The sequence below is a fragment of the Procambarus clarkii genome, chromosome 60 (assembly GCF_040958095.1).
Source record: "Procambarus clarkii isolate CNS0578487 chromosome 60, FALCON_Pclarkii_2.0, whole genome shotgun sequence".
Lineage (NCBI taxonomy): Eukaryota > Metazoa > Arthropoda > Malacostraca > Decapoda > Cambaridae > Procambarus > Procambarus clarkii.
In genome coordinates, this window is record NC_091209.1 from 8,214,411 (window position 1) to 8,227,329 (window position 12,919).

The 12,919-nt window shown below is 36.6% G+C and overlaps 1 protein-coding gene across 2 annotated transcripts in view; it reads right to left on the reverse strand.

Moving 5' to 3' along the window:
• LOC123766904 (lysosomal-associated transmembrane protein 4A-like) overlaps positions 1 to 12,919 on the reverse strand; it is a 57,755-nt gene that overhangs the window by 27,865 nt on the left and 16,971 nt on the right. The window contains exons 2-3 of one of the 2 annotated variants that reach the window (XM_069307446.1): positions 9,030 to 9,166; positions 2,926 to 3,008 (exon numbers count right to left, since the gene is read on the reverse strand). In XM_069307446.1, the coding sequence (XP_069163547.1) occupies positions 2,926 to 3,000 (75 nt within the window). In that variant the 5' untranslated portion in view covers positions 3,001 to 3,008; positions 9,030 to 9,166. The remainder of the gene's footprint in view (positions 1 to 2,925; positions 3,009 to 9,029; positions 9,167 to 12,919) is intronic. The other variant, XM_069307445.1, reaches the window with a different exon arrangement.

Sequence of the window (12,919 nt, forward strand, 5' to 3'; positions counted from 1 at the left end):
CGGGTTGGATAACCTATCGTGCCTCAATATGAATGTAGCTTGGTTTGGGTGAAAGTAGTATATGCCAAGTACTTATTTTGTAATTTTTAAGGGTTGGGTTAGGTTAATGCACAATAAATTCCTTCAATGATCAGAACAGCTGTTTACCCCACACAGTTCAAATTTCTGTAACACAGTACAGTGGAACCTCAAATAACTAATTTAGTCCGTTCTGGCGCCGTGATCGTCATTTGAAACGGACGTCATACAAAACAAATGTCCCCATTGACAACAATGGAAATCAAATTAATCCGTTCTACCACCGAAAAACATCAATATGATATTCGATGTTTTAAATAATGGAGCAGCCTACCTTACATACACTGAACAAACCTTTATATTTTTCTTTCTTCAAATTTGTTCAATTTTTTTTTTTCTTCCTTTTTTTTGTATAGCAAAGGGTTTGTTCGGTGTTTGTCAGGTAGGCTGCTCCATGCTTCTTATAAAAAAAATATAAATTAGAATTTTGAAAAACAGAACAAATGTCAATAAAGTTCATTCGGTGTTTGGCAGGTAGACTGCTCCAGGTTTCTTAAAAAAAAGAAGAAAAAAAAAGTTGAAACAATTTGAAAAATGGACAAATGCCATAAAGGTTCGTTCAGTGTTTGTCGGGTAGGCTGCTCCATTATGACTTTCAAATGTGTTCCATTTGTTTTGTATTTCATTTATTTCTCAATAATGTTGTAGCCTACCCGACAAACACTAAACGAACCTTTATGGCATTTGTCCGTTTTTCAAATTGTTTCAACTTTTTTTTTTTATTTTTTTTTTATTTAAGAAACAAGGAGCAGCCTACCTGCCGAAAACCGCAAGAACCTTTTTGACATTATTTGTTTTTCCAAATTCTTCATTTTTTTTTTTTATAAGAAACATGGAGCAGCCTACCTGGCAAACACCAAACGAATCTTTTTGATGTTTGTTCTTTCTTTAAAACAGTTAATTTCGTTTTTCTACAAAAAGTCAATGCTTTGCAACATCCTAGCATCAATAGCATCTGTACACAAAGAAAAATAATTTATTTACATTGTCGGAGGCATCCGAGAATGTGCGAGCAGCAGCCCCAAACCCCCACCATGTGGTGTTGATGTTATTCAAACGAGCAGTCGCCTAACGAGACGAATTGTCGGCGATCGGGACGTTCGTTAGCCAAAATGGTCGCCATTTGAGGCGGTCATCACTAGAGGTTCTACTGTACTGTAATTCTGTTAAAATAATTACAAAACAAAAATACCTCATTAAATGTTTATGTGTGGAAATTATAGTAATTTTAATCTCCATGTCATTCAGATTGCGGTCTGCCACAATCTGAATAGTGAGCTTAGACAGTAATTGTACATTTTATGAAGCCAGTATATGCACACCATTTCCAGAACAGCTTAAGAGTAGATAAAATTTGTGCTCTTTCGGTCCAAGTGGTCGTTTTGTTTGTTTGCAACCATCTCCTTTACTTGCGAAGAATAAGACTGCTGCCTTTCGGAAGGGTCCTTAGGTTGTTGATGCTTGGTTGGTTTGGCCGGTGGGGGGGGCCCCCCATCATGTGTGTCCGGTTGCAGCTCTTCGCCGTTATTTGCGCACCATGGCCTCCGTGGCAGGGGACGCCCTTTGGGTGGACAAGGTTTCCAGGTTTTCCTCAGGATTATTAGGTCCAGCCAGCCCTGTGTCCACGACATTCGTAAGTTTGCGGCTTTGGCTGCTGTTTTTGGTAGCATGTCTTGGGCTGACAATCGGGCATGGGGCTTTTGGAGGTCTAACAGGATCCTGGCCTCACTGTACCTCATTAATGTTCCTGGCCCTTCTTGGGCATGTGTAGCCTTGGGTTGCAGCCAGTTGTCTCGACTTCAAGTTGAGGAGCGAGTAACAGCTGCCTCCCGAGTAAGTCCCTCCTTTCTTTTATCTTTGATTAGGTAGCTCCAGAAAGCCAAAGGGGCTCTCCACAGAAAACCAGCGTTGAATGTAATGAAATGCCATTTTCTGGGGCGAGACCTGGAGGTTCCCCAGCATCCATCCCTCCCTCCCTCCAGTCGGCATTTTTTTCATGTTTTGATATTCAGCCTCTGAGCTGGGGTTGTCAAGCCGGCACGAGGTGGTCTGGGGCTCCCCCTTCCCCCTCCCAGGCAGGGCGTGGTGGCTGTAGTGATGTCATGCTTGCTTGCTTGTTTTTGATTGCGCAGTTCTGCTTGCTAGTTTGGCTTTTGGTTTATAATTTTTATACAAGCTATAGTTTATTTTTGAATTCCTACCTTTCTGGGTGTCTGACCTGGTAGATGGCAGAGAGACTGCTTCCAATTACACGGGGCTGGGGGTGTCTATAGGCCATTGCTCCATGTGCCTCTGAGGGGGCCAGGTTCTGAAGGGCAAGCTGAAGGGCAAGAGCTACGAGGAGAGGGGTTACACACATTAAATATGCCAAAACTAGAAGATAGAAAAAAAAGAGTTGATATGATCACTACGTATAAAATAGTAACAGGAATTGATAAAATTGATAGGGAAGATTTCCCGAGACCTGGAACTTCAAGAACAGGTCATAGCTTTAAACTAACTAAACAAAGATGACGAAGAAATACTGTACAAGAAAATTCACTTTCGCAAACAGAGTGGTAGACAGTTGGAACAAGTTAGGTGAGAAGGTAGTGGAGGCCAAAACTGTCAGTAGTTTCAAAGCGTTATACGACAGTGCTGGGAAGACGGGACACCAAGAGAATAGCTCTCATCTTGTAACTACACTTAGGTAATTACCAGTTGAACGACAGTTGAGAAGCAAGACCAAAGGGCCAAAGCTGAACACCCACAAGCATAACCAGGGGAGTACAATAAACTCAATACAAATTGTAAATAGCACTAGGCTACCACTGATTAAAATATATTAAAACAATCACTGAATCATACCAAAACCAAGGTGCCAAGGATAAGGCTCCCTGTTCTCCGGGAGAAGCAGCAACATCCTGTTGGTTCCCACAGCATCCTCAAACCTGCAAAATTAATAATTAACTTGAAAAACAACAGAGGTTTTATAAAACAAAGAATAAAATAGTATGATGAAGGAATTAAACATGAGGGTTATATAAATAATATAACAAATAAGATATTTTCAACAATATTCTTTGGGTATTCGTCTATTCCAACATGGTTGCACATTTTTAGAATACGATACATAGGTTGACCCAACTGACAGTTGGATCAGATTCCAATATGGTGACAGACGTGTTTTTCAACGAATTTTCAACATTTTCAAAATTACTCTACAACCACAAGTTTCAAATGAAATCATTTATATGACACTCATCTATCACAATAGCATATAATAAAGGATTTTCCCAACTGGATTATCCAAAATGTTTAGTTTGACTAATAAAAGTTCCACAAAAATTTATGCAAATATATTATGCTTATAAATATTTATAAAATCAATAAATGAACTTGGTAATAGAGTATCTTGGATTTATTGTAAAGACAAACTCGACATATAAGGTGTATGTTTTATGTAAATTGAATAAAATTAAATACAGTTATCACTTTTATGTTATTTAAAAAAAAATGAAGTCAAAGATTTTGCTACCTGTGGCTGAGGTTGACATCAACCAATTTCCTCCAAAATTGGCCCCCTTACAGATAGGCTTACGTTCAGTAAGGTGTACTAGTTTCATGCAAATCGCTTTATTAAAAAATGAGAAATAAATTACAAGAATTTTTTTTTTAACTAAATATTTTGGGGATAAAATTAATTATTAAAATCTTTTATTATATGCTATTGTAATAGCTGAGAGTCATAGACATGATTTCAGTTGACACTTGTATTTAATGATTATTTTTTAACATTAAAATTTTGTTGACATTTTTTTCTCCCTTTTTATTTATACTATGATGCTGTGACTTGGACCAGTTGAAGCTCTTTCATAAACAACTACCTGTAATACAAAATTTTTTATTGAAATTGAACAAGTTTTCATTTATTGCTTAATTTGGCATTATGCCCCTTAACCATAACTACCTCTTACTTAAATTCCACCATTATGGAATCCAAGGCCTTGTCCTGAACTATATTCGATCCTATCTTAGTAACTGACACCAGTATGTAGCCATCAATGATGTACCCTCACCCACTTTACCATTAACCATTGGAATGCCACAGGACAGCATCCTAGGACCTCTATTTCTTATATACATCAATGATTTGCCTGTCTCTAACATTCTTAAACCTATATTATTTGCTGATATTACACTCATCACTCGACCCCAACCCCCACACACATCATTTAATGTTGTAAATAATGAAGTAAAAAAGTCCACTCATGGATGTCAACCAACAAACTCTCACTAAACATAGAAAAGACCTACTATATCTTATTTGGAAGCAAATCAACAAATGCAATTCAGCTTCAGACCATACAATGTTAACATCAGTAATAAAAAGATGGAAAGTTCCTTGGTCTATACTTAGACTAGAGACAACTTCAGCACCCACATACAACACATTTTTATTTTATTTATTTATTTATTTTATTTATTTATTTATATACAAGGTACATTGGGTTTATGAGAGTAAATAGCATTGATGTTTTACATTCTTGTAAGGCCACTATCATAACATAACCAAGACAGGTGCAGACAAGCAAAAAGGTGACACCCCTAGGGTCAACACTTCCAGCAGAGGAGCTCCAGCATATTTCAACAATCCTAAGTATTGTAGTACAGGTTGATGGTAGTGAGTGGTGTCCCAGAGAACATAAAGGTATAGTTCTCTTGAAAAATAGGTGAGATAACAGGAAAGTGCTAAGGGAAGTGAAAAATCGGATGAGAAAAAGTTGCCCTAGTGTTTACAGTGCAGAGAAGAACGGTCCGTCTAATTACCACAAGCTACCACAAACTACACAAACTTCAGAAAGCTTCCTGGCAATACGTTAGTAATGAATAAATATGATATATTTACTCATAATGTTGGTGCTGAATGTACAACACGAAAAAACATAATTTTAATCTGAAAAAGTATCTTTTTATAAAGAAATTAGACAAAAATAAAAACTGGTGACGCCAAATCAAGTCGACGATCCAAGCTTCGGTTAGGTTAGGTTAGGTTTGGTTAAGTTAGGTTAGGTTAGGTTAGGATAGGTCAGCCTAACTTATCATATTTATTCATTACTAACGTATTGCCAGGAAGCTTTCTGAAGTTTGTGTAGTTTGTGGTACCTTGTGGTAATTAGACGGACCCGAGAAGAACATTCAAGATGGCCACTAGCAAGGGGAAAAACAAAACAGAGCTTGATTTTGAGGGATTCAATGAAGAAAGCATTGATATTAGCAGTCTACATAACAAGTTGGTAAATTTAGATACTATAGTGAACTCTCATGTAGAAATAATTAGTAAATTGAAAGAAAGTAATGACCATTTGAATAGCAAAGTTTTATGTCTTGAGGGTTTAGTGAAAGACTTGCGCAAGGATAAGAATCAATTGGAAACAAATTGCAAAGCCATGGAAGAAGAAAATAAACTCTTAAAAATAGCTTTGGAAGAAGTTAAAGTAAATTTAAACATAAATGACTACAATAGGTTAGGCAAGGAAATTCAACAGGAGAAACAGCTTTTGTCAGCACAGATGGAGGAAATTACACAGGGAATAGAACAGTGCAAGAAAGATATGTAACTCACTTATGCACAAGTGGCCAAGGAGAAGGAAAAAATAGAAGAAGCAGTAAAGGAAGTCAAACACTGCAGCAACCAAGATAAAACAAACATTAGGCTGGAAATGAGAAAAGAATTGGCATCTAACCCGAAGTTGGTGCAAAACACAGTTGATCGGAGTAAGTCCCTGATCATTTTTGGCTGCAAAGAAAAGGCGATAACATCTAGGTCAGAAAGAGCTGTAGAAGAAGCTAAAGTAGTAGATAAAATTGTTGGCCTCGTGGTAAGTCTTACAACCATAGAGAATGTGTGCGACTACAGGAGAATAGGCAGGTACGTAAAAGGGAAAGATCGACCTTTGAGGATCACCCTAAACGGTGCCAAACAGATGGAAGAAGTACTAAGGAATGCTAGAAAATTGCAAAGTGATGAGGATGGGAAAGGGTGGTCGTTAAGACGAGATCTTACAAAAGAAGATGGAGAGAAGCTGAAACTGAACCTCGCCGAGGCAAAACATTTAAATGAGAGCAGGAATGAAGAAGAAATAAATTCTTTTTTCTACAAAGTGATAGGGGTAGGCAAACTAGTAAAGTGGTACATAAAGGCAAACCAACAAAATCAATAGAGAGGGGGAGTGAAGAATAAGGAGAGGGGGAACAAGTTCCTGAAGATTGCATACACCAACATTGATGGAGTGAGATTGAAGATACTGGTGTTAAGTGATGTAATACAGCTGCAGACACCAGACATTGTTGCACTCACGGAGACAATACTTGAAGATGTAATTTTAAATGAGGTCATATTCCCAAGGGGCTACTCAATTTGGAGACGGGACAGAAAAACTAGGAAAGGCGGTGGCGTCGCTGTGCTGGTAAAAGAACACCTAAAGGTGAATGAAATAGTGACTGCCAATCCACAAGAAGTTGACATAATAGCACTAGAGATCTGCCATGAGGATGATAAACTAATGATAATAAATGCATATAGTCCACCGCAAAGCAGCACATGGTCAAAGGAGGAGCTAGATAGTAAACGTGAAGGTCTTATAACAATAACGAGAGGAGATTATAGCGAGAGCGGATAACGATAGATCACAACTGTTGATAGTCGGTGACTTCAACTTGAAATCCATAGACTGGGAAGCATATGAAGCTAAAACAGAAGATTTTTGGACCTGTAAATTTGTAGACCTCATCCTGGAAACATTCTTGTATCAACATGTTAAACAAGCTACGAGGATGAGGGAAGGGGACGTTCCCTCCATGCTAGATTTGATATTTACCAGGAAGGAGGAAGAGATATTTGACATTCAGTACCTTCCTCCCTTGGGTAAAAGTGACCATGTCTCTTTGGGAATAAAGTGTGCAATGCGTTATAAGCTGGAAGAAAATAAGGAGGTTGTGCAGTTGAAAAACCAGACTTCAGGAGAGGACATTATGATGACCTTATAAATTTTTTTTAGTGAGTATAATTGGACAGACTTGATGCTAGGCAAGGAAGTGAATGAGATGTATGTCGAAGTTTTGTGAAATATATGATAAAGGCACAAAAAAATTTATACCAAAACAGATGCAGAACTAGGAAACAGGATTGGTTCAATAGAAATTGCGAGAGGGCTAGAGACCAAAAGAGACAAAAATGGAATCAATACAGGAAGAGGCCGAACCCCCAAACATATCAGCGATACAAAGATGCGAGAAACAACTACACGGCAGTGAGGAGAGAGGCAGAAAGAAATTTTGAAAAAGGGATTGCAGACAAATGTAAAACAGAACCAGGTCTATTCTATAAATTCATAAACAACAAACTGCAGGTAAAGGATAATATTCAGAGGTTGAAAATGGGAAATAGATTCACGGAAGATGAAAAGGAAATATGTGAAACACTAAATGAAAAGTTCCAAAGTGTGTTTGTACAAAATGAAATCTTTAGGGAACCAGATACAATAAGAATTCCAGAGAACAACATAAGAGCACATAGAGGTGACTAGAGACGAAGTGGGAAAAAATGCTCAAGGAGCTCGGTAAGAACAAAGCAGCTGGCCCAGATGGCGTTTCACCAAGGGTTCTGAGAGAATGTGCATCTGAGCTCAACATTCCACTTCACCTGATCTTTCAGGCATCCCTGTGTACAGGAATCGTAGCAGACGGGTGGAAACAGGCTAACATAGTTCCAATCTACAAAAGTGGCAGCAGGGAAGACCCCCTCAATTATAGACCTGTATCATTGACAAGTGTAATAGTGAAAGTATTGGAAAAACTAATCAAAACTAAATGGGTAGAACACCTAGAGAGAAATGATATAATATCAGACAGACAGTATGGTTTTCGATCAGGAAGATCCTGTGTATCGAATTTACTCAGTTTCTATGATCGAGCCACAGAGATATTACAGGAAAGAGATGGTTGGGTTGACTGCATCTATCTGGACCTAAAAAAGGCCTTCGACAGAGTTCCACATAAGAGGTTGTTCTGGAAACTGGAAAATATTGGAGGGGTGACAGGTAAGCTTCTTTCATGGATGAAAAATTTTCCGACTGATAGAAAAATGAGGGCAGTAATCAGAGGCAATGTATCGGAATGGAGAAATGTCACAAGTGGAGTACCACAGGGTTCAGTTCTTGCACCAGTGATGTTTATTGTGTACATAAATGATCTACCAGTTGGTATACAGAATTATATGAACATGTTTGCTGATGATGCTAAGATAATAGAAAGGATAAGAAATTTAGATGATTGTCATGCCCTTCAAGAAGACCTGGACAAAATAAGTAGATGGAGCACCACTTGGCAAATGGAATTTAATGTTAATAAATGTCATGTTATGGAATGTGGAATAGGAGAACATAGACCCCACACAACCTATATATTATGTGAAATCTTTAAAGAATTCCGATAAAGAAAGAGATCTAGGGGTGGTTCTAGATAGAAAACTATCACCTGAGGACCACAAAGAATATTGTGCAAGGAGCCTATGCTATGCTTTCTAACTTCAGAATTGCATTTAAATACATGGATGGCGATATACTAAAGTTGTTCATGACTTTTGTTAGGCCAAAGCTAGAATATGCAGCTGTTGTGTGGTGCCCATATCTTAAGAAGCACATCAACAAACTGGAAAAGGTGCAAAGACATGCTACTAAGTGGCTCCCAGAACTGAAGGGTAAGAGCTACGAGGAGAGGTTAGAAGCATTAAACATGCCAAAACTAGAAGACAGAAGAAAAAGAGGTGATATGATCAATACATACAAAATAGTAACAGGAATTGATAAAATCGACAGGGAAGATTTCCTGAGACCTGGCACTTCAAGAACAAGAGGTCATAGATTTAAACTAGCTAAACACAGATGCTGAAGAAATATAAGAAAATTCACCTTCGCAAATAGAGTAGTAGACGGTTGGAACAAGTTAAGTGAGAAGGTGGTGGAGGCCAAGACCGTCAGTAGTTTCAAAGCGTTATATGACAGTGCTGGGAAGACGGAACACCATGAGCGTAGCTCTCATCCTGTAACTACACTTAGGTAATTACAGTCTCAAACAGTTGGTATACTCTCTAATATCAGATATTATGTTCCAAACTCTGCTCTCCTCTCACTATAGTATGCGCTGATCTACCTTTATCTTGCATATGGTATCTGTGCATGGGGTTCAACCACTGCAAACTACAGTACAGTACCTCAAGCCCATCATCATCCCCCCCCTGGCAAAAATCTGCTATCAGAACGATAAACTTTGCTTTCAGATAATACTCAGCACCCTCCCCCCCTCTGTTTAAATCCCTAAATATACTAAATATAACCTCATTCCACACATTCTCTTGTGCCACTTACATTTACAAAACCCTGTTCTTAAATGCAAACCCTGCTCAAACTCTCCCTAAACAGATGTAATAGAACCAATTATCACCACACCAGAAAAATATATCTTTGATATCCCCAGAATCAAACAATCTCTGTAAACACTATGCAAATAAATGGACAGTCTATGGAACTCGCTCCCTAACGAATTGAAAAGCTGTCCAACTTTTGCCTTATTCAAAAACAAAACCAAAAAGTACCTGATTTCATCTTCATAGTTTCCTACCTAGTGCTTTAAACATGCACTGTATTTAGTGCTACCCAATCCCCCAATATATGTACCTAAGCTATACAACTTCACCAGTGTAATCATTGATGTCATCTTATATCATGGTTGTTATATTGAACACATTTTACCCCATTATATCTTGAAATAATCCTCAAATTATGTTGTTAACATGTACCTGTTGATAACCCTCAAAATTGTTTTTAATATACCTAATAATCTTTGTCAAATTTTCTTACACTGTACCTGTTAACATTTTTTCAATTTTGCTAGAAATTACCTACTAAAAATTATGTTAGATTAAGGAGCTGCCTGAAATGCAAAGCATATTAGTGGCTTTACAAGTTAGTTAAGTTCATTTACAAAATTCAATAGACATTGTCACATTGGCTTTACAAGAATGTAAAAACATCAATGCTATGTACAGTACTGTACTTGTACTCTCAAATCCAATGTACATACCTTCTTGTATGTAGGTGTTATGTATATGTTGTGTGTTTTATATATATATATATAATATATATATATATATATATATGTTGTACCTAGTAGCCAGAACGTCATACTCGGCCTGCTATGCAAGGCCGATTTGCCTAATAAGCCAAGTTTTCCTAAATTAATATTTCTCTATTTTTGTTCTTATGAAATGATAAAGCTACCCATTTCATTATGTATGAGGTCAATTTTTTTTATTGGAGTTAAAATTAACGTAGATATATGACCGAACCTAACCAACCCTACCTAACCTAACCTATCTTTATAGGTTAGGTTAGGTAGCCGAAACAGTTAGGTTAGGTAGTCGAAAAACTAATTCATGAAAACTTGGCTTATTAGGCAATCGGGCCTTCCATAGTAGGCTAAGAAGTGCGTACTGGCTACTAGGTACGACATTATATATATATATACACATATATATATACACATATATACACACACAAATATACACATATATATATACACACACATTTTTTCATATAATAATATATATATATATATATATATATATATATATATATATATATATATATATATATATATATATATATATATATATATATATATATATATTATATATATATATATATATATATATATATATATATATATTATATATATATATATATTATATATATATATATATTATTATATATATATATATATATATATATATATATATATATATATATATATATATATATATATATATATATATATATATGCAATTGACGATCACAAAACACTGATCATTTTATGCGGAAAATCCACAGAGAAATATGAAATGAGGTGAACGTTTCGGCTTTGTTAAAGCCTTTGTCAACACCAGACTGACTAAGGAGAAGAGAAGGGGGAGGATATATAGGCCGACACCTGACCCAACCCATCCCTAGGGAAGGAATTAACCAAAAACAGGTATTGCTTAGCTTAGAATGGTCAAAGAGGATTAAACAGGCAGTATTTTCAGGAATGTTTCTATGAGCTTTGAGGGTTTGCAGCCCTGAGTTTTTTGATGAAGAGATTGCTACAATATATGAAATTGGGAAGAGTTTACAATATCCTAAGAGGTTTTTGGATTTCTCGTTTGTACAAGCCAAGCGTACGTTTTATAATCACGTCCCTAAGGCGAAACCAAAAATTATTAACTCTTTGGTGGTTCCTTATGCGAGTGGACTTGAAAAATTGTCTCTGATTTTTAAGAAACTTAATATAAATTTGGTGTTCACTAATAGTACGATCAAATCCAATTTAATAAAAAACTCTCCTGATACAGCAGGTTGTGTGTATTCGATTCCCTGCAATGATTGTGATTCTGTGTACCTTGGACAAACAGGAAAGTCCTTACAATTGCGGTTGTCACAACATGCTTATAGTATTAGAACTGCCCAAACGTCTAATGCATTGTATCTACATACGAGTTTATGCGATCACAATATTAACTGGAATGGGGCAAAAAGCATTACCAATTGTGGGGATTTCGTGGAAAGGAATTTGATTGAGTCTGCGCTAATCAGTGTCCAAATCTTCTTAATGTTAGTACTGGTATGTATAAACTTGATCCATTTTTAAGTTATAATATTGCACAACAGTTTAAGAAACAACTCTGATAGAGAGGCTTACAATGACTCATTATAATTGTATATTCATCTATTGTGTGTTCATGAGGCTTTTCTTTAATCTTTCATCCTTATTCTCTGACCGCTTTATCCTCTTTGACCATTCTAAGCTAAGCTATACCTGTTTTTGGTTAATTCCTTCCCTAGGGATGGGTTGGGTCAGGTGTCGGCCTATATATCCTCCCCCTTCTCTTCTCCTTAGTCTGTCTGGTGTTGACAAAGGCTTTAACAAAGCCGAAACGTTCACCTCATTTCATATTTCTCTGTGGATTTTCCGCATATATATATATATATATATATATATATATATATATATATATATATATATATATATATATATATATATAATTAAATATGACCGAAAAAGTAAGATTAATAATTCTATCACGAATTTTCTCAATCTTTCGTACATTTCTTTTCACTGTTGGAGGTAAATCAAAAATCAATTCTCCAAAATTCATTTTTATTTCTAGTCTGACGCGACACGAGCACGTTTCGTAAAACTTATTACATTTTCAAAGACTTTAGTTTACAAATACACAACTGAATAGAACTTACGCATCTCCGATTTTATATCTACATTTGAGTGAGTGGATGGGGTGAGGTGGCATTAATAGGGTATTAATTTCATCAACACAAGACAGAACAAGAGGTGGCATTAATAGGGTATTAATTTCATCAACACAAGACAGAACACGAAACAATGGGTATTCAATAGAAGTGTTTGTAGAAAGCCTATTGGTCCATATTTCTTGATGCTTCTATATTGGAGCGGAGTCTTGAGGTGGGTAGAATATAGTTGTGCATTAATTGGCTGTTGATTGCTGGTGTTGACTTCTTGATGTGTAGTGCCTCGCAAACGTCAAGCCGCCTGCTATCGCTGTATCTATCGATGATTTCTGTGTTGTTTACTAGGATTTCTCTGGCAATGGTTTAGTTGTGGGAAGAGATATGTTCCTTAATGGAGCCCTGTTGCTTATGCATCGTTAAACGCCTAGAAAGAGATGTTGTCTTGCCTATATACTGGGTTTTTTGGAGCTTACAGTCCCCAAGAGGGCATTTGAAGGCAT